The following is a 22,155-nucleotide window of genomic DNA, read 5'->3' on the forward strand; positions in this document are numbered from 1 at the left end:
ATGGTGAAGAGCACGGCGGGCCCCCGTACAACCTACGACGCGCGGGGGGGAATGGAGAGGAGATCCTGGGAGGGCTTCAAAGCCAAACAGCCTCTGTTATATTGGCGTCTTCGGTTACCTCAAGCTTGGCCGGAGCTCCTTGTAAGATCTTGGGCAGTCACGTTTCAGGGGGCTAGAGTAGAGGAATATAACACTTCGAGCGCCCAGCACACAACTTCAATGGCATTCGTATTCACTACTGCGATGTCTATACTCGCCATGGCCTCGCGGTCTCGTCCCAAATGTCTGCTTCGCTGCCCTGGCGCGCCTCGAAACCGATATCTGTCACGCTATGCTGCTTCGAGAGCAAGCGGAGAAGCTTGACGACAGGGCCTTCACGCCCTTGCAGGAGTATTGGTATCAGAAAAGAAACAAGCGGTCCTTTGCGTCTTGCACCACCCATTGGAGCCCTTCGTGGAGGTTCATGCCCGTCATCGCGCTGCATGCCATAATGGTCCATTTGTGCGTCTTGATCGAGTCCAGACGGAGTGCCTGCATCTTGTTATTGGTCGAAACATGCCGGAATGCAGCCCGCCTACCAGCCGCACGTCGTCCTCTGTCATAGATCCAGACACGTCGCTCTTGTTCTTAAAGACCAGGAGACTTGCGCCCATCAAACGCTGTGATACTGACTTAGCCATGCACGAAGCCGGAACGCGTCGAGAAACCGTCGAGAAACGCACCTCTTCCAGCAGCAGGCCCTCCAGCTCGCGGCGGCAGTCATCAATACGCTCCCGGTCAGTCGCGTCAACCACCCAGATGAGCGTGTCTGTCTTCTCGAAGTAATTCTTCCAGTAAGTACGCAGTGTCTTCTGCCCACCGACGTCCCCTTCCTAGATTAGTTGATGTCCAGGTAGATGAGTGGAATTAGTACATATGTTGAGCTTGTATCTTGCTGGTGTAAGTAGATCTGCCTCACAGCCCGTAGAGAAGCAAATACGTACCCATCGTACTCGATCGTCTTGATAATGAAGCCTAGAGTTGGGCTGACACTATAGACGTCTTCGTTCATAATCTTCTTAACGATGGTGGTCTTTCCCGCGCTATCAAGCCCACTGCGAAGAAGTCAGCCTCCGCGAAGCAAACGCAATTGAAACAAGCACTCACAGCATCAAAATCCTCATCTCCTTATCCTTAAGTCTCGCTTTCCGTAATATGGACAACATTCTGAACTATGTGGTGAAAGGCGATGTTCGATGGCCTATGGTTGCCTCTCGCGACTGCAGGCGAGCGGGACTTGATGCTCGGCAAAACCTTCCTTCAGTAATTCGTCTCAACTCCTTTCCGTCTAAAGACGTCTAAATCCTCAAAGCAACCAATGTCATGAGACTCGGGCGAAAGTCTAGTAAAAATGGCCTCGTACGCCTCTTCCGCTGCTTGCACATCTCTCAGACTAGGATTCTTGAAACAAGTAGTATCACGATTCTGAATGTGCATTGTAGTAGTACTAACATAGTAAGCCTATCTCGTCCCATACCTCGAGACGCCTCTACATGTAAGTCAAATGATCCGATTTTAGCGAGCTTAACTAGATCCTACCCCCTACGGCATCTAGCATGCAAAGACCCGTTGATGGTGCTACCTAGGCATGCGGGCACTATTTACTCACTATCAGACCGTGCATCCCATTGTCCGATCTCATTCTCGCAGATGTAGTGCCTCGTCATAACCGTGACTCTGCGTACTACTTGGCGATATATATAAGGCTCTTTGGTGCATCTTCAAGAACTACATAGATGGCAAGGTTTGTCTCGGCAAACCTTTGATCTATCGGCTACTTACTTAGGCCACACCAGGCAATACCTAGCATCCAGAAGTTAAGAGCGCCCGGAACAGTAGGCGCGTTAGGTTGTATAGTCTATTGAGCCTATTGAATGCTGCACACTGCTCCGATTGGCCGGGAATTCTCTATGCAGAGCCACGGTTTGAGCTTTCCTCGCGGCATCGGCTCCTGCAAACCACGGCTTCAAGTTCTCACGGAACACTCCCATCAACCCAAAGTACCGTCAACGGAGAGAGTAGCTTTAATCTCTGCCTTACTTGGCGTGTACTTGAACTTGGTCATCTTCCAAAAAGCCACTACAGAGAATGGCCGTCACTGAGGCCGAAGGTACGCCGCCTCACCTTTCCCCAGCCCTCGTACTCACCTCACGATTCCAGGAGAGATTCATCCCGTGTTCGCGAGCATCGCACAGGTCCCGGCAGCTTCGCTTGTCGTCGCACCTGCCGCGCAGCAGGCTTCGACTCAGACACGCCGGAGGCCCAAGCGGCGACAATACAAAAGGCTCGCGCTCGACTCTATTGAAGAGCCCCAAGTTCCTATTGTCCTGCCAAGCCTCGCGCCCGAAACGTCAACCTCGACCAGACCTCGCTCACCTCATCACCTCTCACAACCAACACCAATCAGCAACAACACAGTCTCGTACACCAAAGACCTCGAGCAGCTTAACGAGAAACCCTCCGCTTCGCGCGGACGTCGTCGGAAGCGCAAGTCAAAAAACATGGCGACCGTATCGATCCCCCCTCACTTGCGATACAAGAATCGCGCAGCAAACCTAACTCCAGCGACCACTAACCATCTGCCTCCAGCAGCCCCGAAGGGAGCGGCCACAGGTACTGCCAATGGAGTTGCTCCCTCTGCTCCGGTTGAGCAGCAGGCAAAGCAGCAGGCCAAGCAGCCAACAACCCCTGCAGGCTTGACCCAGGCACGATACGCCGTTAGCAGCGCGGCCAAGCACGTGCCCGAGTAAGTCGAACATCTCTATCCTTACTTCACCTATGCAGTCTTGGCTGACACGATCCTAGGCAACCCCCTAAAAAAGACAGCGCGATCAGTTTGCAGGCTCTCCCGACTCCGCCCGTCAGTCCAGCACAACCCGAAGCTCCTCCAACCACCACGTCTGCGGCCCCTACGCCCGCTACCACTGCCAATGCGACTGCAGCGTCTCCAGCTAAAGCAACTCGTGTTCCTCCGGCTAAGGCAACTCCTGTTCCTCCGGCTAAGGCAACTCCTGTTCCTCCGGCTAAGGCAACTCCTGTTGCTTCTAACGCGGCCCCGGCCTCTTCGACCAAAGCGACTCCTGCTCAGAATGGTGGAGCGAAGAACGCGTCATTCACTTCTCCATGGCAAGGACGCGCGACCGCGACAAACCAGGGCCCCAGGCCGCGCACGGAGCGTTTCCCCAAGTCCAAAGCAATGCGGCCACTGACTGATGAGGAAAGCGACGGAGGGGTTTCGTTTAAGTCGGACAGCAACGGTGACCCCAATCATGATATTCGCAAGCTTACGGATTGGGACGGCAATTGGTTGCCAGCTCCTATAGAATGGGAGGGAAGACGTGGCTTTTCGGACCGCAACTTCTCCAGCCGTGTAGAGGGTTGGATCGTTAAGACAGAGAAGGCCTGCCGAAACCTGGAGATCATAGACACAAGCGCTCCCAAATTTCTGGCTAAAGATAACGGAGATGTTGCGCCTAGGGTCTGGATTCCCCAAACGATTGATGCCGAATCCCCGGGAGCTTTCTGGAGGACCTATCAGTCACGAGCGCCGCCACCCATGTCCGATTTTGATCCAGACGAGCTTCCTTGGTGGGAGAAGTACGAATCACCGACTTCGAATCTGCTGAAGTCTATCGAGGTTCCCAATGCATTTCTGGACCGCGAGGATCCTACCTACAGCAAAGCACAGCAAGACGACGGTGCTGCGGGAGCAATCAAGCGACGCGAGCATCTACTGAAGGCGAAGCAGGCCAGAGCGGCCGCCAAGACAAGACGCCAGCTTGCAGAAAGCAAAGCTGCCGCTAAGATGTACGCTGATCACCCGGAACCGCCTGACAACACACTCCATCCCAAGGTCAATGTTTTCGTGCGCCCAGCCTATCCCGCCGACATGGAGCAAGTCCGGGACATCTATAACCACTACGTCATGCACACCATTCAGGCCCAGGAGTTCGAGCCGCGTACACGAGCCAATATAGTCAACCGCGTCACGGACATTACCAGCCACGGCCTTCCTTACATCGTCGCCATTGACAGATCGCATAAAGGTCCCAACGGCGGGCTCAGGCATCTTCCCGACCGCATTGTGGGATTCGCGAATGCTGATGACTACGCCTCTGTCGGTTCCATGTACCGGTTTACCGTTGAGATGGAGCTCTACGTCCACCCTGACTACAGCCACAAAGGTGTCGGGAGCTGCCTGTTGGACAAACTTCTCGACCTCCTAGACAACGGCTACCGCGCGCGAGGTGGATACGACTGGTTTGCAAAGCCAGACTACAGATCAGATGGCCAGCGTGTCGTGAAGACAGTCAACGTGCAAGTCCCGTACGACCACAACAACAACTACGTCATTGAATGGATCAAACCATGGCTGAAGAATTTCGGCTTTAGGGCCGCCGGAGATATGCGCGGCATGGCTTACAAGAACAACACCGTCATCAATGTTGCTATCTTCCAGTTCGCCACGAGCGAGTACATCGACCCGCGCGAACGTCCGACCAACCCACTGTAAGTTCGATACTACACACACCATATACCCGGTTCCCAATCTGCATCCTGGCTTGCAAATGCCCAAAGACCCTCTCCTTTCTTTTTTTGATTCACAATGATTGCTTTGCGGTCTTGAAAGAGAATCTTTCCTTTCCTTTTCCCATGGCCATGCACGTCTGAGATGACGGGCCTTCCTGGTACTTGTTTTCTGGCAATCTGCCATTGCGGCAGAGATAAACGGGGTGAGGGATTCTGAAAGCCGGCTGAAGAGCTGGCGAGATACAGCGCCTCTGGGTGCTTTTTATGGGTCTTTCTGCGACTGCATTTCTTTTCTACACTTTACAATGAGAATGCTTCAATCGAACCACAAAAATTTGCTTGGACTCAGATTCCGTTTTACTTGGTCAAGTTTATAGTGATGGTGGGTCGTGAAGGTCGCCGGTGACTCCTTTCTGATTGCCATACACACTCGTCAACATCGCAGCTATGACCATCGCTCACGGTCACTTCATGTGTTTTGTTTCAAGTTAACGGTCGGAGTGGGCGTGCGTCAATCCGTGATGCTCATATCCGCCATATAATGACGGCAGGGGTGTGACTGCGTTTCCGAGCGACTCGAAACTCGAAACTGAGAGGTTACACAAGCTTAGAAAGCGTTGAAACACTCATGCGTCTTCTAATTGAAGCTCTTGGAGTCAACAGGAATAGTAATGTCTCCTCCTTTCTAGCACAGCTATAAAGACTGCTCCTTCGAAGGTATTCTCTACCTTCTTCCACCTACTACAACATCCAGTCATCAAATCTCATCGATACGATTTACACTATCTCAACAACCCACACTTTCAAGAACCGTCGCGAAACTAAAGGCGAACTCTCTCATATCCACACTAAATCTTCCCTCGAAGCTTGAATCATTATGGCTTCCCGAACCCGCCCGGACAACCCCGACAAATCCTTCACCATCCTTCTCGGAATGCCTAAGCCCGAGAAGCCTAAGCATTCAGACTGGGTTCTTCTCAAACCATGCGAGCTCCCCCTCGAAGCCCGCTGCGATCATCTCCAAAATCGTAGCACATGCAGGAGAGTTTGGGAATGCTATGGTTGGCAGCGCGGGTTAACCCTAAACAACTTCAATGACTATATCTATACGTGTGAGAATGAAAAATGTTCGGGCCACGCCAGCGACGAGGGTCCCCGGTGCTATGGTAAGCCTGGTGTGGTTTGCAAGCAGCCGTCTGCGAAGGGCGAGGAATTGAAGAGGATGAAAGTACGGGGAACGCATGAGGTCAAAGGCTGGAAGGACATTGTGGGAGAAAACGGCTTGAATAAGACGATGAAGAAGATCAAGGCAAAGCAAGGGAAGCAGTTTGTTGGGTAGGGTTTTCCTATGTTTAGAGTGCTAGGTATTGCGAGATGTAGAGGAATGTCTGGGTTTTGTATTTAAGTGGTGGTCTAGAGTGCGTGTTTATTCTTCTTCTGTGTATTGCTGCTAGATATGTCATTGGGTTTGTTTTACACTATTGAACCCAAGAGTAGCCTCAACGAATTGTGCTTCTGCAAGTATGAACTACCAAGCTTTCAAGGTCTTTCGGCAATGCGTCTGAGTATAAATTGAGTCATCCACAATTTCTCGTCGACTCAGTTTACTCTAACATTTGCAGTGTTACCTTCTGAAACTCACGAGTCACGAGTAATGACGCGATATAAAACCCCTTGATTGTGACTGTCTTTAGCACTCCTAGCCATGGTTTCAGATGTTCGTCTCTGAAGGAGGCTTGACTCCTCTCTACCCTTGGCAGAAGTATAAGAACATATTTCTGAGCGGCTCTTCTCTACCTTCTGTAAACCACTACAGAGCATAATCACCTTCTAGCCTCTTGAACCTATTCCCAACTCAAGTTTCCACGAAGCTGCAAGGGCACCTTATCTAAACAACAACATCATCACCAACAACCGACATCCAAATCGACATCTCGTATCCACACCACATCTTCCCTCGGGACCTGAATCACTATGGCTTCTAAAGCCGCCCTGCTAGACTCCAACACACCCTTCCGCATCTTAATCAACCACCACGGAGACGATGGACTCACAAAAGTGGGGGAAACCTCCGTCGATGTCAACCCATCCACCTTCCCCATCGAAACCCGCTGCTCCCATCTCCAAGACGGTAGCACAACTTGCACAACTGGAGAATGCTATCACTTGGTGTCTCGAACGCCCCCACACAAATTCGACAAGGGCTACGTCTTCACGTGCGAGAATGAGGCGTGTTCCGGCCATAGGACCCCGTTTAGACGGTGCTTTACTGCGGATGGTTTGGTGTTGAGCGAGCTGGGTGACCGTACGGATAAGAGGGCGTTAGAGATGACAGAATACGATTACGGTGTGCATGAGATTGAGGGGTGGAAGGATATTGAGGGGAAGAAGGGGTTGAATGAGACGATGAGGAAGATTACTGCGGTGAAGAAGCTTGCTGCATTGAAGTAGGGCGAGGGGGAGGAGCAGGAGAAGGCTGGGAGGTAACGCGTAGTTTGGTGTTAGAGTTGCTTGAGGTTTCAGTGTTCGGTCTTACGAGTTGTGAAGGAATGTCCGGTGTGTGTATTTGAGTGGTGGCCTAGAGTGTGTGTGTATTTGTCTGGAAATAGCTGCTAGATCGGGTCCTTATTTTGTTTCTTGCTATCAAATTGTAGTAACCTCAACGACTTGTGTCCTCAATGTAAGTGTACACTTTCCGATTCTAGGTCTATTGCAAATGGGCTTCCCGTAAAGATCGAGCTAGCCACGAAATCCTACCAAGGCCGTCTGGGGTCGCTTCACCATGACCAGCTAGATGAGAGGAGGTCAAGATGTAAAGCGGATTCCTCCACGAGGGGACGATGAAAGGGAGAGACTACTCTATTGAGATACTCTAAAATCGGACTTACGAGCTTGTATGGATTTAGTACTGCTGAAGCGACCCGAGAATTGTGTCTGTAACTGCGGTGGAGTCAAGCGCGGTAGACATGGCTCCCAAAAAATGATGTGAGACGGATCTCATCACTTCTAGGTCTGTTGATGATGCTTCGCAGTATTCAATCAAGTCATCCATGAAAACATATAGACTAGTCTAACGAATCTCCCCTTCTATGACTGACAATGAGTAACGCGGTATGAAACTCCCTCATCACGAGCTCCCACCACTTCGAGTCACGGTGTCGGAAATCCCTGCTCCGCGCAAATAACTGACTCCTCTCTGCCCTTAGCACAGGTATAAAAGTTCCTCCCTAAACAGTTCCTCTCCATCTCCCAGGCACACACGACAGAACACTATCACCCAGCCTCGTCGATTCTCAAGAGCCAAAACCAAAGCCTACCAACACCAACACCAACAATGTACCTCAAATTCCTCGTCCGCGACGGTATCGGTACCCGAGACATCGATCTCAACCCTCCAGACGCGGCCTCTATTCTCCGCTGTGGCCACATCCAGCATAAATACCGTATCCGTAAGACCACCTATAGCTGCGACGAATCCAAGCACTACGCCATCCTTTCGAATTTCGAAACGAGCGCGTCTTCCCCGTACGGCCTCTTTTACCTGTCAGGGGCACCCGTGGCCAGAGAAACCGTGCTATGACACGCAGTCCTTGTTCTGTCAGCTCGACGACCCTTGGTATCTATCAGGGAATTTGAAGGCGAGGTATGAGGCGCTGGAGGAGGGGGGTTTCGTGAATGACGAGGTGTATAAGGGGAGTGGGAGGGGATGGGAAGTGATAAGGACGGAGGAGTGGGAGACGGAGGATTATGGATATGATAAGAGGATGGAGGAGTTGAAGCGGGAGCTGGAGAAAGTGGAGACGGAGAAGTAAGAGAGATTATGGGGGGTGAGGAGAGGGCGAGGGCAAGGGGTGAGAGCTGCCGCCGGTAAAGACGATGGGTGGTTATTTGAAGTTCTGTCATTTTGATGGCGGCTTGGGTTCATGCGTTGGATTCTTGGTTTGTGTTAGGCGTATAGACTTTTGTATTTGAATGGTGTTGTAAGAGTGCGTGTTTCGATTTGTTTGAATATAGCTGCTAGATCAGGTCCTGGGGCCCTTAGTCTGTTTCCTGCTATCAAATTCAAGAGCGGCTTCTACAACTCGTGCTCTATCTTATGAATGGTAACCTTCTGCGACTCACAATTAATAGCGCAATAATAAAACCCATTGATTATGAGTGTCCTTAGCACTCCCAGTCACGGTTTCAGATGTTCCGACTCCGAGCACAATATTGATTCCTCTCTACCCTTGGCGTAAGTATAAGAACGTCTTCCTGAAAAACTCTTCTCTGTCTTCCAATAACTACTACAGAGTAAATTCGCTTCTACACCTCTTAAACCTTACAAAGCAAACTTCCACAAAACCGTGACGGCATCTTAACCATACAACATCATCACCAACCGACATCTGGCCTTCAACTCGAACACCTACCAAGCATGCAAACCTTAGAAGGCCAACCAAGCGGGTTTATTGGATTTGTCGTCCGCAATGGCGAAAGGCTCCAGACTATCTTCATCCCCGAGTCCGAGACTCGTCGTCGCACCACCTCCCTTCTCCTCTGCCCGTGCCGCCTTCGGCGGGGACACTTCTGGTACTGCGACGAACCCGACGCGCACTATGGCACCCTATCCAATTTCAAAGAGCGCCATTACTCCCCATATGGCGTCTTTATTTGCCCAAACAAGTGGTGTGACGGGCATCCGTACCCGCATCACCCTTGTTACAGCACAGAGTGTCTTTTCTATCAGGACAATAATACTATTTGGGCAAAGATGAATGACGTGAGGGATGAGGTGCTGAAGCAGGGCAACGGAGTGGATAAGTGGCAGAATGATATTGATGAGATGTGGACGATTCTGAGGACGAAGGACTGGGAGAAAGACCACGATCCGGGGAAGGACTACAATGGAGGTTTGGACAAGAGGATGAAGAAGTTGAGTAGGAAGCTGAAGGCAAGGGAGGAGCAGGAGAGGAGGGGGAGGGAGAGGGATGGGTGATAAGGAGAGATGAGGAGCGAGGATTTGAAGATAGGCGGACGGGTAGGAAAGGAGGGTAGTCTTTCTGTTGTGTTGGTTTATTGGTTAGGCTCAGGTGTCCAGAGATTGTTTAGCGATGGCGTGTTGTCTTTCATTTCTTCTCAATGCTTCTTTTTTCTTTGCGTCTAGATTTCCTTTCAAAATACCCCGGGAGACAGGGTTTGCAGTTGGCAGGTAATTTTAGATCACTTGTTCGAGTCTACCTAATAAGTCCACCCTGGCACACCTCTTGCATCGCTCATCGACATTCCGAGTGGACTTGACAAGTCCAGTTGAATGCTAAAAGTGCCCCCTTCACGTCTAATGCGGCGTACCACTTTGTCGAGAGGTTCGTCATCCGTCCGCACAGTGAAGTGTCCACTACACCTCAAGCTATTCAAAGGTGCCAGCCACTCCTCCTCGTTATCCATTTCTGCGATAAGATCTATGTGCAGCGTTCTCAGCTTCTCTAATTTTGCAATAGTACTCCACACCCGCTCCCATGTCTTCATTCCCTGGCGCCGCAGCTCCGGGCTGTAGGACCCGTATTGGGTGAAATGCAGGGAAAGCGCTCTGATATTATCGAAACGCTGCGGAGGAATAGAGCTAGAAAGGAGAAGGAGACTTGGGTCCTCTAGAATAAAAGTGTTGACGGCGTATAAGAGGTCAATAGTCTCAAGATAGCTGGTCAGTGGTCAGTATTGCTGATGAGCGAGAGGTAGGTAGGTAGGAAGGAAGCTCTCATACATCGCGCGACAGGTTAACGGGAGAGAGAGAACGGGTTTTTTCGCCTCGACTTGATCTTCGTAGCTCTCCCACTGTCGCCAAAAAATCAAAGGCTCATCCTCGAATCTCGCGGCTGTCGTGCATGTCAACCGCGGCTTGTGGTCTTGTTCTTGTTTGCTTGTCGTTTCCCATGATGGTCTTATATACAGCCCTGGATCATTGCAAAGTGCCTCGCGGTAAATGATCTCTCGCAACTCTGCGGACAGCTTCGAGAAGAGCGGGGAAAATGGTTGATGCAGGTAACCAGTGCTCCCTTCGGCGTCGGAGAGTAGGCCTTGCCTGACGGACTCCTCTGATGGCGAGAGTGAGAACTGCACTGATAATGCTCGTTGTTTTGGAGGTATGCTTTCCCACTTTGCATCATACTCTTGGCTCATAAGAGTCCGCCAGTCTTGTAAGACTCCTGGAACCCGTGTACCGCTTACGCCGGTTTGCTTTAGAATTGTAGTCAGCGTCATGATGAGAGGAGTATACTCCGTAGGCGTGTTAAGTACGTAATGAGGGTGAAGACACTCGACTATATGCGAGCTGTACTGTACAACACCACGACTTCAAAGGTCAGTATTGAGCCTTCTAAACAAACTTAGGCAACAGTGGCACAGTGGTACTGAAGGTCACCATATCGCACATGGGGTTGTAGTGTTTTGTACCGTCAGACGGTGGCTGGTGCATGGCTGGTGCGTGGCTGGCCCCTTGATCAGCCCCGGACTTGGAGTCGCCGTGCACGGGCCGCGTGATTTTCGGTCGCTGTCTCTCGAAGCAGCAGCAGGCGCCGCGCCTTCTCAACAGAAACCTCGTTCCTTTCCCCTGCTCGAGTCTGACCAGCTCAATTGCGCCGCCATGGACTCCATCCTCACCCAGCTCCGATCCTATCTGCCAGATTCCCAGCCAATCGCCGAGATGGCGACCAACGCGTCCAAGATCCCCCTTCATCCCTACTATCCCCTCGAGCTCGAGATAGTGGGATACATGGCGAACAAATGGGACACCCTGACGCTTGTGTCCATGTTTGGCGCTGGCTGTGTGGGCATCTTCGCCGTCACATACTTGATCACCACCAGGATCAGGCCACAGATGTCGAAGGCGGACCTGTCTACCATTATGTGGTTTGTTCTGTGTATGTACCTTCTGTGTGCGACTCAATTGGAACAGTAGCTAACACATGGCACAGGTGGATGCATACATTTGTTCTTTGAAGGTATGCGAACACCTCCTCGACCCCCCCGACCCCTTCTGACGCGATCAGGCTACTTCTCGTACAACTTCCGCCGCATGTCTTCCATGCAAGACCTGTTCGGGCAGTTGTGGAAGGAGTACTCGCTGTCGGACTCGCGCTACCAGACTCAGAACGCGTTTGTGCTTTGCATGGAGACGATCACGGCGGTAAGCCACTCACCGCTTCCCTACAGCCCTGACATCTCTAATTATGTCGCTCCAGGTGTGCTGGGGCCCGCTCTCCTTCGCTGTGGCGGGTATGATTGCTACAGACCACAGTCTCCGCCACCCTCTCCAGGCCCTCGTCTCGCTCGGCCAGATTTACGGCGATGTTTTGTACTACGCAACCAGCATGTTCGACCACTACATTCTCGACATGAGCTACTCGAGGCCTGAACCGTTCTACTTCTGGGGATACTTTGTGCTCATGAATGCGTTTTGGATCATCATTCCGGGGAGTAGGTGTTCCAAGATACTACTAAGGAGAAGTTCAAGCTAACGGTTGCAGAACTCCTCTACGATAGCATTTCAGAAAGCGGCAAAGCATTTGCGGCGTTGGAGAAGCAAGAGCGGATATTCAAGGCCAATGGAACTGGAAATGGAAAGCTGATTGGGACCCTGAACGGGACCCCGAACGGCACTCCAAAAGGCAAGTCCAACGGCAAGGCGAAGAACGGCTCGATCAGGAAACGGTGAAAGCCGCAAGATGATGCAGGGGAGGCTTGTTCACATTTAGCGGCATTTGAGGCCATGGCAGGAAGAGGTCGGCGGAGACAGTGCCCATGGTCAACGGTTGGGCGACGACTCTTCCGGACCGGTTAGCGTGCATGGAAGGAGGATCCGCGACGATCCCACGCCCACGTCCACGTACGTACATTACTATTAATAGAGAGCGACGTTTTATTTCACCTCGATATCCCCCCTTTTCGCATGAGGCACATGGGATCTTAGGATAGCTGGATCTGGGACACACGGCAGGGTGAGAATCAAGTTGAGCATCCTGGCGCTGCATCTCATATTGGATGGCAATGCGCCACAGCTCCAGGGATGTTGCCGGCGTGCAGATGGTCGACTGCGGCCTCAGATAGCATCGGTTGACATGCGGCTGGAACGGAGTAAACAACACATCAAATAACATGGGCTCCCATCTTCAAGCACTCCATAGTATAGTAGAACACATCTCTCTGCCGAATAGTGGATGTATTTCAGCAACAGCACTCAGCTGATAGCGATAACCCATTCAGCGCCGAGCCGCGGCGGGATGATCGAGGGGGGACCGTGCGACCTTGGAAGTGCACTGCACGACAGGGTTGCGCTCTGGCTGCACGTCGTCGACTGTTGTTGGCCAATCTGAGACCAACACAATCGCCTCCCTCTCGCATGGCACAATTCGCCCACAAGCCCATCGCCGTCTCTCTCGCCCTTTGCCTCGAAGAGACTCACCGCGAGGTGCGCTGCTGATGTGGCGCCGTGCCGATATACCTAGCGCCCTGGTAAGAAAAGCCGTGTTTACTTTCGCTTTCCCATACAAACAATTCCACCGCGACCCACCCCAATTCCCACCGCTCCCACCACCCCGCCGCCCGCAAGCGCAAACACCGACACATTCCTCTGGCGCACACACTGCCGCAATGCAATCCAGCTAACGCGCCGTCCCGCATTGCAGATATCCCTTCATGCCGGCGGACTCCCCGGCGACCCGGCGCGCTGCGGCGAACCGCGCCCGCCAGCAGGACGCAAAGAAGCCCCTCGATTTCGGCAAGGCCATCGGCATCCACAAGGATGCAGACATCCCCAGCAAGATCAAGAAGTGGCAGACCGAGGGCGGCGGGATGATACCAGTTGACGACCCGGCCGCGGGCGCAGTCACCGAGGACGAGAGCACGGAAGCGGTGGATGCGATCGCGACGGCAAAAGGAAAGATGAAGGAGAAGGAGAAGGAGAAGGCGGCAGAGTCACCGAAACCGAAGAAAGCTGCGGCTGCCGAGGCCGCGAGCCCGGCGCGGTCGCCGAAGAAGCTGGCGCATAACAAGCTGGATGAGGATGTGCGGATTGCGAGCGCGCCGAAGAAGCTGGCGCATAACAAGCTGGATGAGGATGTGCGGATTGCGAGCGCGCCAAAGAAGAGGGTCGTGAGTGACTCGAACTGGCGGAAGAACAAGAGCCCGCCGAAGGACGGGGCCGCTGCGAGGCCGGATGTGAAACTGCCTGTGGGATGGGTAAGGCCGGCTGTGAAACATGTCTCTCCTACGAAGCCGAAAGTCGAGGCGAGGCCGCCGCCGATTAAGATCACGCCGAGGATTGTGAGGACGCGGACGGCGGTGAGGAGGAAATCGCGGCCTGGGAGTTCGGGGAATGAGGAGAGGCCCAAGACGAGTGGATCGGATAGCGTGATTGCGGAGAAGAGTGACAGTTCGCCGGCTTCGCCTTGTGCGGCGGAGAAGAAAGAGGCTGTGAAGTTGCGAGGTGGGGATGGGAGAATCAGGTCTCCGAGAGTGTATCTGTCTGCTGACGATGAGGCTCCAGTTAAGCGGAGATCGAGTCGTCGAGTAGATAGATCACCGACAGAAGAAGCTATTCATGACGACACACCTCCAGAGAAGTCTCCGGCGTTCGATAGCCCCTTGGCAAGCGGGTCACGACGAAGACGACGTTCAGGCGGCCATAAGATAGAGCAAACGCTCAGAGAGTCAGAGGAGCCAACAGAAGATCCACCATCTACAGAACGGAGACGACTACGGAAGAAATCCTATCAAATAGACGTGCCGGATGTGGCACGACCACCAGAACCAGAGGTAGCACCAGAGACTCCTCCCAAGGTATACGGAAATCGCATAGAGGCATGGCTAACAACAACCCCCGACCCATTTCTGGACTCCGAGACCAAGTCGCGAAGAAGTTCAAAGAGCACCGTTTCTACGTCAGACGTGTCACGGCCGAAGACTGAAGTTTCCTCGTTCACAGAGAGCTCAATCTCAAGGGAAGAGTCCGTCCTTGAGAAACCAGATCGAGCAAGCAGCAGCAGGAGGCGAGCGCGGACTCGGACCATCACCGTGGATACTCGGGATATGGATGACAGGACCTCGTCACACCCTTCAATCGCCCCATCCGAAATCACAGATTCTGCCGCTGGCGGCGACGGCACTCCAAGCCCTTCTCTAAAACGAAGAGGCGCAAAGCGCAGCTCTCAATCACCTACCAAAAACAGGTCGAAGTCCCTATCATCTCGGGATCCCCCGACTGTTGTAGACACTGAAGATGAGGTGTCAGTCGCTCCTTCATCATCCGTCGACGCTTCCACATTCCAGCTGCCGGACCTTCCCATCAGATCAAGACCGCAGACCTTAGCGCTCAAACGCCACTTTCCCACGAGGGGAAAGCGCTTGTCAACCATTGCCTCCGTAGAAACATTTGCCACAGAAATGCAAGCCGCACCTCCCTCCGAAACCGAAGGCTCAGAAGCCACCGTCCAACCGGAACCCATCTCCGAAAACATAGACGGGTCGGAATCTCGAGACACAGTCGACCTAGAGTCCCTCGTTTCGCTCAATCGCCGTGGTACTTCGAAAAGAAAGCTCGCCAGCCATGCGGACTTGATCTCTGTGCTGTCTCTCCCCAGGGGTGGCTCGAAGAGCATTGTCTCAGCTCGAAGCATCCGAACGAACCGGAGTCGCCTCGCAACTGCCACCATCGGGGACATCATGAACGAGTTGGCTTCAGACGAAGCCAAGTATATGCGCGAACTCCGCACTCTCGTCGACGGTGTGATACCTGTCCTTCTCGCCTGCGTTCTTTCCAAGTCGGACGCCGCGGTTGCCGCAGGCCTTTTCAGCAAATCCGCGTTGAAGAGCGAGCCAAATGTTACGAGACCGATAGTCGACATGGGCGTTTCTCTGGAGCGACTGAAGGCTTTGCACAGACGAATCCCCAAGGAAGAGCCTGACGCCCTTCTTTCATGGGCCCAGAGCGCCCAGCGAATTTACTCGGATTACGTCAAGGCATGGCGCCTCGGCTTCCAAGATGTCGTTGTCAATCTAGCTCCTGCTGACGAGGGCACATCATCTGCGTCTGGGTCCGGCAAGGCACCGGAGGATGCAGTGTGGGACGAAGGTATGCCGCGGAATGAGGAAGGCTATGTCGTCAATGGTGATGGCGAGAGGGTTGATGTTGCCTTCCTGCTGAAGAGGCCTCTAGTTCGGCTGAAGTATCTGGCCAAGACCTTCAAGGGAATCAACCATGTCAAGCATTCGCTGCAAGCAGAAAAGATGTCGATGGCTTTCCAGGAGCTAGTCAACGACGCCCGTAAACGATCGAACGAAGAGCGAGCGCGACTCGAAGATGAAGCCGCGTCAAACATTGACCCGACGAGAGCTCGTGATCCACGCAGCTTGGCGCCGTTGGCTGGCGTGAAGATTGATTCGATGCGATGTGTGAGGGCAAGAGATTACTTCGACATGCATCTACCACACTCTAGTGGCCAGGAGGTGGACTGTCGAGTCGAGCTGCTGATCAGAGACGATGCCCCTGGGAGAGGTACCAGCGGGGACGTCCTTCTCTGCGAAGTCGATGAGTCGGGTCGGTCGCTGTTCTTTCCTCCCATCCAACTTGGCCGCATATCTGCTCGAAATGGGGACCAGAAGGGCGAGATCATAGTAATGATGCGAGGATTTAACACCGCTGGGCATGAGTGGAACGAAGTCTTCTCACTGATCTCCAACGACGAGCAAGCTGGATTTGAATGGGTTCAGATGCTTGGACTTCAGCCGGTTCCCCCTCAAATCACAGAAATTAAGACGGAGCGAAGTTTCATCAGTAAGGCGCGCAGACCGCCAAGCAGCCATGCTTCGTCATCTCTCGTCTCTGCCGCCACCGGATCGACTATCCCCATCAAGAGCAGAACCCCCAGTCCCCGCGAAGTTGAAGTACCCTTTGGCGAGCGAGCAAATCCGACGTCGAAGAAGTGGGATTACAGTACTCCAGACAGGCCGGGCAGCAGGGCATCTCCAGAGATTTCTCCAGTCACTCCCCCAAGCAGTGAGCATTCGAAAACCAGAGCGCACACCAAAGCAAGTCCAGTGTCTCCGCCTTCGCCCTTATCCCAACGTCAAGACGCCCAATCGGATCGAGATATACTTCCCTCGTCGAGACCTAAAACTCGGGAAGGTGAACTTAACCTGGACCGGACACCTAAAAGCTTGAACGATGCGATGATGATGGCCGGAACTGGCTCGCCGGTTGCTCTTAAGCGAACTAAGGCGAAGAGGGTGTCTCGTCATGCTACTCAGTCGCCAAGCTCTCCAAAGGAAATGTTCATTGATCATGAACCTGCTGCAGCAGATATCAAACCATTGAGGAAACCGTCTCGTCGACAGCCAGCGGAGCCACCTTACACCCCCACATCATCTTCGATATCGCAAAATAGCAAAGGCTTCAGCGTCTGGATGCCATCTTCGGAACCAGAGTATTCGGATGAGTCCGATGAAGAAGATATGCATCCAATCAAGCCTGCTCTGGGACCACCCGTGCGGCCTCAACCGCATCGACGTGCGTCTTCGGTGCCCTCTTTGGATTTGCCCACTATCCCCAAACTGCGAAAGACTAGCCAACCTAGCACACCAATCATGGAGCTAGAAATGCGTGGAGGGTCCGATTCCCCTCCTGTAGAGGCGCCTCAAAAGCGAGTTCCTTCGTCTGCGCCGTCAAAATTGCAAAAGAAAGCCCCAGCTCCCATCAGAGAAGAGGTTCTAGAGCCAGTAGAAGACAAGCCGCCGCCAACTCCTCCACATCGTTCGCCAAGCCCAGCGACTCCAGTAACATTGAAGGCTTCAAATACACCACAATTCGCGCCAACACTGCCTGGGTTCAAGACTCGACGACGATCATCCTCACCGCTGAAGCACGAGTATGAGCCGTCTACTGCTACGGAGTCGTCCGGGGAAAGTGAAGGAGAGATTGTGGACAACGACTCCCTCACATCAGACTCGTCAGAAGATGAGCTCGAAGATGACATTCCGATGCCGATGCTACCAAGGACTGAACAACCTAAATTTCCCAAAGTTTCTCCACCAGCTTCTATATACAGTCTGCCCAACGGGACAATATCACCGTCGCAATCTGCTTCTAACACACCGTATCGAGCCGTTCCACAAGGCTCAGGAAAAGCTTCGAAGGCAATTGCGTCCATAACGTGTTGGTCCAATGAAACAGGCAAGTGGGAAAGTCTTTATCCTGATGAATGCAGCATTGTTGTTACGCCAGGCAAGATTGAGGCATACGAGCTTACGGCAGCGCACTCCAAACCACTTTTGGCTGATGGAGACGAGATCATCAACTCTAATGGAAAAGGACCACTCGTCTGCCAAGAGGTCACGCCGTTAGTGATACTCCGAAAAGGTACTGCTATCGACATAACTGTCAAGTCACTTCCAACCTCCGAATCGCGTCTCAAGTGCGGAGAACAGATCATGTACAGGAGCCGTAATCCAGAAGAGTGTGATGCACTCTACAACATGATCAACATATCTCGCTGCAACAATCCTACTTGGATAGCTCTCCAACAAGCCAGAGGTTCCTATGGCCAAGGCTCTACCTGGGCTGCCGCAGTGGACCGCCAAAATGCAGCTCGCTCCACAACTGGCTCTCAGGGCGCTTGGTGGAACCTTAATGGCACCCTCGGCCGCCGCAGTTCTTACCGCGCCTCCAGCACCCGCGCCGCTTCCATCTCCGCAGTTTCCGATTCCTCCGTTGGCACCATGACTTCCGCCTTCTCAGCCCTCAAGCGCTTCAGCGGCAGCAGCCGTCTCTTCAATGTCGCCAAATCTACCATCAGCTCCCGTGACAGCGGCGGCAGCACAGGCAGCCTCGACTCTGGCTCCGCGGGCTCGGGCTCTGGCACCAACACGCCAAATCCGGACGGCACGCCTCGAGCTCCCGGCGCCCCTCAGGGCATCACGAATACCAAGATTCGCCTTTATGAGCGGGAGTCTCTCAATAGCTGGCGCGATATGGGCTCCGCGCGCCTCACGATCATGCTGCCGGATCCCAACACGCCGCGCTCGGCGACGCGGCAGGGGCAGGGCAGTCCTGGGCTTAGGCAGCATGGGAGCGAGAAGCGGATTGTGATTGTGGGCAAGGCGATGGGTGAGATGCTGATGGACGTTACGCTCAGCGAAAGCTGTTTTGAGCGGGTCGCTAGAACGGGAATTGCGATTAGTGTGTGGGAGGATGTTATGGGGCCGAGTGGGGTGGGGACTGTGGGTGCCGTGGGAGGAGTGTCCGGGGCTAGGGCGAGGGTTTATATGGTTCAGGTACGTGCGAAGTTGATTGTTTTGATTATGGGGAAGATGCTAACGGGTTTGGTGCAGATGAAAACGGAACGCGAGTGCGCGTATTCGTACTCGCTACTTGGGAAACTGAGGTATTGAAGAGCTTGATCCAGGCCGGCTACCTACTTTCAAACACAAAGCTCTATCTAGATATGGGATAGATGGCTGCATACCTCACCAAACCGCCTCGACTAGGGTTGCATTACAACAGCAATACCCACGAACTCTACCACGGAACGATTTTACCGACTTAGCGCCTTTTCCTGTATATCACCACTGCAAATTTCCGGCTTCCGTCAGTCAGGCGATATGTTCCCTTCTATTATGCATACCATATGGGCTCCCCCCCTACTTCAGCGTCGGCGCTTCTTATACGGGCCTGTTTCTTGATTTCTTTTATCTGCTTCACCGGTTTCTCGCTCGGCTTTTCACGGATGTGGCATCTTCCGCTACGGATTTCGTTGCTTGTTATTAGAATAGGGAATGTATGATTGGGACGGCTGGAGTTGGTCACTTTGCTGGCCTACGGTATATGTATGGCGCTTTTAAGGGGGTGTAACGGGTGTATGATTGGCGATGATTGGCGTCTGCGTTTTTTAGCGAGCGTCGGGGAGGGACGGGAGATGCGAAGGGAGGGCTAAGGGGGAGGTTGAAGTCAGACATGGAGATAATATCATAATGATGCTGTTCAAATCAGGCACTGTGTTGTTAAGCGGTTTGTGAGGTTGCTGCGATCGTCTTCTCGTACTCTTCGTCTGGCCTGTGCAAGGCACGTGCCGCACGTGACATCCTTAGTAATCACTTTTCTCCAACATGTATAAAACCTTCCCGGCACCCCTCTCTTCTCCAGCTTCTCAGACAGGATCGGCAAGGATTTGAATCAAAAATACGATGAACACAAAAACTATGGTAGTCGCGTCCGGAGTGCAAAAACGGAAGACTGTTCCTGTGTATGGAGTGGTGTGCGGTGGTTGGTGGTGGAATTGCAAACCACAGATCTAAAGGGCCATGTGGAACTCGGTGTTCAAAAAGATATCGACAAGCCAATGGATGGGCAATCGAACTTTCAGTGGGAACGAAGGCTATGGAAGAGTTCGAAACAAAAGCACAGTAGGATGTCATGGAGGGGAAGAAGGGGAGGGGGTTTTGGAACTTTTTTTGCTGGATTATGACACATCACCCACAGCAAATCAATGCTAGTTAGTAGCAAACAGGGCGCTTTTCATGCACATAATGTTGCGCTCTGTCAATGTTCAGATGCTACGGCCTGCAAACCAACACTTTTTCAGAGGGGGGATAGGTGATGGGGGAGTCAAAATGCCGCCGCTCGGGTCTCCGTGGAGGGGACGGTGGTTGGAATCAAGAACCTAGACCTCCTGGGACTCATGGAGAGGGAGAGGGGAGGGGCTTCAAACATAAGAGGAAGAGCGAATGATGTGGAGAGGCGGAGGCTGTTGGTGTGGTGATGGTGGTGAGTATTGCGAGAGCATTGTGAGGCGGATGCTGGGGTCTAGTTAAAACTGCGAGGCATTCGGTGGAGGGGTTGGGGGATGGGACGTGATGGTGTGCAGCAATCTTGTTAAAAATGGTGGAGGACTGCGACATGGTCCGTCAGTGTACACAATGGTTGATCGCACACACACGACTCCGACGACTCCATTGAACCATTCAAATTGTGCTTTTGATATCCACAGCACGGCCATCAGATGCCGCACTCCTGGGATGTGATCTAGCCATCACCGCCCGCTCTTCCATGCTGTGAACCTTCCCCGAACCCTTCTTTGAAGGAGAGAAGCCTGTGTGAGTTGACTCTTCTGTACCTCCGACCAAAGATACGCACGGGTCGTGCACGTGGAGAGTCAGGCCACCTTCTGTCAGAGGTCCCAAGGTCTGAGCAAACAAAGACAGCAAAGACGTAGTGCACGTGACTCAGCACCATTTGGTCAAGGGGTATAAGATCTCCTATGTTGAGTCTCTAGGTTCCGTTCTTCATGGGAAGGGAGTCGGAAACTGTGTATCTGGTTTCCTCCATCAAAGTGACGCGGCAGAGACGCAATGGAGGGTGGCATGATGGAGTCAGCTTAGGCACAGTGGCAGAGTTCGAAGACTTGGACTGGCAGCATGGGAGTCAAAACAACCGTTCCAAACAACGCATGAGACGGCGCTCACAAAGAAGATTGGAGATGTAGAGTGCCTACGAGAGATCATGAAGAAGGCCTTTGCCATGTGGAAGCATACCTGAGCCTCAGCTCTAGCTCTCACCAAGATTTAATGGGGCAAAGGGTTGACGTTTGCTCCATATTGAAGAAGATGGTGCTCAGCACCATGATATAGTTGCAGATCTTCCTCAATCCCCATCTTTCCCTTCCTCTCTTCGTGGCCTGTGCGCCAGTATGCTGTAACACCACTCAAACCAACCCCTCCATGCGGGGCGGGGCGGTCGGATTTGACACAACTCCCGCAGATCCACTCCATGGCGGCTGACTTTGAAGATTTCCGAGCACACCAACTCATCAGCGAGACGCCTTGAGGATTTTGCAGAGCCTTATTCCATGCCTCGCGAGGATGTCGATCACCCAAGCCCACACCAGCCCCCCTCACCCATGAAGGAACAAAGTTTGAGCAGACCTACGTCTGGATTTTATATGGGTAGGAAGATGAGGATTAGTCACCGCACGTGATATGTCGCGCTGCTTGATGAATGACAGGATTGAGTGTAGAGCACGTGAGTTGATGAAAGGAGTGGTGAGGCGGAGTACTGATATGCAGGTATGCTCGCGAGCATTTCTTTTGCAAAGGCTCTGGAAAAGCGAGGGGCTAGACTGAGGATATGGAGAGAGGATTAGATTGCAGTATTTGGACATTGAAGACCACTTAAGATGATAATGTTGCAAGCGAGGAGTATTCTAGGAGATGGATAATCGGAGAAATTGCATAGAGTAGAGTTGACATCACGACTAGTCTATGGCCTAGGAAAGATGAAATAAAAGGTATTCGCATTCTGTCCACCTTCGTTACCCAAGCACGTGGCCTCGTCTGTTGGATTTCAGACGTCCCCATCCACAAAGGCCATAATATCCCTAGTTTGTACGACGTATACCACCACACGTATCACCACATATGCTAGGCTCGTTCCCTCCTGTAAGACATCTGATTCAGACATGTCTGAATGCTGTACTACCCCCAGTGGCGTGAGGCTCTACTGATCTCAATATACGATGCTATGATCATGAGCATCAATGGAGTAAGAGAACTTGGCGAAAT

At 52.7% G+C, this 22,155-nt stretch overlaps 8 protein-coding genes across 8 annotated transcripts; 6 read left to right on the forward strand and 2 right to left on the reverse strand.

The window, feature by feature from the left end:
- Positions 1–187: 187 nt before the first annotated feature.
- BDZ99DRAFT_433090 (ADP-ribosylation factor) lies at positions 188–1,205 on the reverse strand (the record flags this gene model as incomplete). The annotated part of the gene is made up of 6 exons (XM_033717378.1): positions 188–531; positions 579–659; positions 723–868; positions 914–930; positions 984–1,094; positions 1,147–1,205. The coding sequence occupies 6 exons, from the start codon at positions 1,203–1,205 to the stop codon at positions 400–402; spliced, it is 546 nt and encodes a 181-aa protein (XP_033583096.1). The 3' UTR covers positions 188–399.
- A 2,024-nt stretch (positions 1,206–3,229) lies between these two features.
- Positions 3,230–4,552, forward strand: BDZ99DRAFT_377394 (uncharacterized protein; the record flags this gene model as incomplete). The annotated part of the gene is made up of 1 exon (XM_033715063.1): positions 3,230–4,552. A coding segment is annotated over one exon (1,323 nt), but the record flags the coding sequence as incomplete, so codon positions are not given.
- Positions 4,553–5,446: 894 nt separating this feature from the next.
- BDZ99DRAFT_514742 (uncharacterized protein) lies at positions 5,447–5,908 on the forward strand (the record flags this gene model as incomplete). The annotated part of the gene is made up of 1 exon (XM_033724904.1): positions 5,447–5,908. One exon carries the CDS (start codon positions 5,447–5,449, stop codon positions 5,906–5,908), a length of 462 nt encoding a protein of 153 aa, XP_033583098.1.
- Positions 5,909–6,543: 635 nt separating this feature from the next.
- On the forward strand, positions 6,544–7,020 carry BDZ99DRAFT_514743 (uncharacterized protein; the record flags this gene model as incomplete). Its single annotated transcript, XM_033724905.1, has 1 exon — positions 6,544–7,020. One exon carries the CDS (start codon positions 6,544–6,546, stop codon positions 7,018–7,020), a length of 477 nt encoding a protein of 158 aa, XP_033583099.1.
- Positions 7,021–9,031: 2,011 nt separating this feature from the next.
- On the forward strand, positions 9,032–9,547 carry BDZ99DRAFT_494016 (uncharacterized protein; the record flags this gene model as incomplete). Its single annotated transcript, XM_033723280.1, has 2 exons — positions 9,032–9,284; positions 9,323–9,547. Exons 1-2 carry the CDS (start codon positions 9,039–9,041, stop codon positions 9,545–9,547), a joined length of 471 nt encoding a protein of 156 aa, XP_033583100.1. The 5' UTR covers positions 9,032–9,038.
- A 136-nt stretch (positions 9,548–9,683) lies between these two features.
- On the reverse strand, positions 9,684–10,939 carry BDZ99DRAFT_458034 (uncharacterized protein). The gene is made up of 2 exons (XM_033718825.1): positions 10,313–10,939; positions 9,684–10,249 (listed from the first exon to the last, which is right to left on the reverse strand). Exons 1-2 carry the CDS (start codon positions 10,807–10,809, stop codon positions 9,790–9,792), a joined length of 957 nt encoding a protein of 318 aa, XP_033583101.1. The 5' UTR covers positions 10,810–10,939; the 3' UTR covers positions 9,684–9,789.
- Positions 10,940–11,106: 167 nt separating this feature from the next.
- Positions 11,107–12,722, forward strand: BDZ99DRAFT_458035 (EBDP4, emopamil-binding protein). The gene is made up of 5 exons (XM_033718826.1): positions 11,107–11,468; positions 11,523–11,549; positions 11,598–11,734; positions 11,790–12,024; positions 12,075–12,722. Exons 1-5 carry the CDS (start codon positions 11,192–11,194, stop codon positions 12,260–12,262), a joined length of 864 nt encoding a protein of 287 aa, XP_033583102.1. The 5' UTR covers positions 11,107–11,191; the 3' UTR covers positions 12,263–12,722.
- Positions 12,723–13,317: 595 nt separating this feature from the next.
- Positions 13,318–18,990, forward strand: BDZ99DRAFT_351970 (uncharacterized protein; the record flags this gene model as incomplete). The annotated part of the gene is made up of 3 exons (XM_033714526.1): positions 13,318–17,121; positions 17,434–18,873; positions 18,931–18,990. Coding segments are annotated over 3 exons (5,304 nt in total), but the record flags the coding sequence as incomplete, so codon positions are not given.
- Between the last annotated feature and the right edge of the window lie 3,165 nt (positions 18,991–22,155).

Source organism: Mytilinidion resinicola, assembly GCF_010093595.1.
Source record: "Mytilinidion resinicola strain CBS 304.34 unplaced genomic scaffold BDZ99scaffold_2, whole genome shotgun sequence".
Classification (NCBI taxonomy): domain Eukaryota; kingdom Fungi; phylum Ascomycota; class Dothideomycetes; order Mytilinidiales; family Mytilinidiaceae; genus Mytilinidion; species Mytilinidion resinicola.